General features: G+C 36.7%; 1 protein-coding gene across 1 annotated transcript in view; it reads right to left on the bottom strand.

Moving 5' to 3' along the window:
• Positions 1-1,045: 1,045 nt before the first annotated feature.
• LOC147467969 (uncharacterized) overlaps positions 1,046-2,076 on the bottom strand; it is a 192,213-nt gene continuing 191,182 nt past the window's right edge. The window contains exon 3 of the mRNA XM_086556206.1: positions 1,046-1,139. Coding sequence (XP_086412332.1) covers positions 1,065-1,139 — 75 coding nt within the window. The 3' untranslated portion in view covers positions 1,046-1,064. The remainder of the gene's footprint in view (positions 1,140-2,076) is intronic.

The following is a 2,076-nucleotide window of genomic DNA, read 5'->3' as shown; positions in this document are numbered from 1 at the left end:
TCACACACACACACACACACACAGACACACAAACAAACAAACACACACACAAATACCAACTCACAAACAAACACACTAAAAACAAAAAAAAAATGATAAATAAATAAATAAATAAATAAAGCCAATAAACCGGCCAATATTTACAAACAAGTTACATAACCCGAAATAACCTCTAACCTCTCCTTAGGCAATTACCGAATGTATAAAAAGACCGAGAACATCAGCTTCTTAAGGAGTGGTGAGGGGGTGGGGGGGACAAGGGGGCAAGGGGGGGGGACGAGGGGTGGGGGGGAGTTTACCATTAAGAAAATTGGTGTTGACAAGTCTCTGTGTACTGGTTAAGACCTTGTTTACTTAATGCTTTTCACGGTGGCACTTGACACTTTTTTCATGGTGGCACTTTCCTGGCAATGATCTTATCTAATTTAATTTCATCTTTTCGTGTTTGTTTTTCTCTTGTTTGTATTCGTATATTCGTAATTACTCGTATTTGTCTATATTTTTTTTCCTATTTGCTCTAAATCTGATTATAATTGTTGCCTTTTTTCATTTATATGCTCGTACCCTCTCTATTTATCAAAATGATTAATTAAGTCATTTGATTATTTAATACGATTTTACAGTCTCATGATACACGAACACGTTTTAATCCTCATCGGTACATGATCCTACATAAACACATAACAATACGAATCAACATAGTAAACTTGGTGTACCATCAACATAGTATATACATCAGTATAACAATGCACATAGTCTGCATAACACCAACAGCGTAAAACAAACATCAACAACATCTATCATCAACAGAATCGCAACCTAAAAGTACTCATAATTGGTGTACCATCAATAGAGTACAGCATGACAGTACACTTCCTTAGTGTACAATCAACATATTACAAACATCAAACAAACAAAAAAAAACTCATATTAGATGTATCATGAAAAGAGCACACTTCAAGAGTACACACGTCAACACACAAAAGTACACACAGTTCGATGTACTATCAACCGTAGTACATGAGGTGCTCTGCTGTAAAAGTGACTCATCCAATGTACTCATGTCATTTACTCACCTCTTCCTCCTGTGTCATGGCCATCTCGGGCTCGTGTTCGTCCAGCTTGTTCAGCAGTTTGTCCTGGAACGAATAGGATCGGAATTAGATTATTAGTCCTGTTATTAGCGTATGGATTTTGCAGACGTGGGCATACTCGCACGTAGGCTGGCATACAGATACACATAGATGCAGACACAGACGCGTAGAAGCATACACACACACACATAGAAACAAACAAACAAACAAACACACACACATACAGGAACAAACAAACAAACAAACAAACAAACACACTCACACACACGCACACGCACACACATACAAACAAACAAACACACACACACAAACAAACAAGCACACACACGCACCTTGAAACAAACAAACAAACACACAAACACACACATATAAACAAACAAACAAACACACACAGAGAAAAAAAACACACACATAGAAACAAACAAACAAACACACAGAAAAAAACACACACACACATAGAAACAAACAAACACCCACACATACAGAAACAAACAAACACACACTCACACATAGAAACAAACACACACACACAGATAAAAACAAACAAACACACACACATACAGGTACAAACAAACACACACACACACACACACACACTCACACACACACACACACACACAAACACACACACACACACACACACACACACACTCACACACACCTCCGATATAGACTCATCCATTATTACTCCGCATTGGACGGAATTTATAACAAAGCCAATGCAAATCCACATGATTACGAAAAGGGGCTTTGCAATAATGAATTAAGGTTTATCAATATGATACAACGAAAGGTCAGCCGGTAAAGTATGCTAATATTTGTATGCAATGATCTATTAAACAATGATTTTCGGTTGCAATTTGCAATACCGGTTTTCGTATTTGGTGTTTTGTTTTTATTATTTTTTTTTTTTTTTTACCTCAAAGGATTTCTTTCTTTCTTTCTTTCTTCCTCTCTTTACTTGTTTTCGTTTTTCTTTTTC

Source organism: Penaeus japonicus, unplaced genomic scaffold, assembly GCF_977035675.1.
Source record: "Penaeus japonicus unplaced genomic scaffold, GWHDUDI00000001_assembly GWHDUDI00000032, whole genome shotgun sequence".
Classification (NCBI taxonomy): domain Eukaryota; kingdom Metazoa; phylum Arthropoda; class Malacostraca; order Decapoda; family Penaeidae; genus Penaeus; species Penaeus japonicus.
This window is presented reverse-complemented; position numbering and strand designations above follow the sequence as displayed.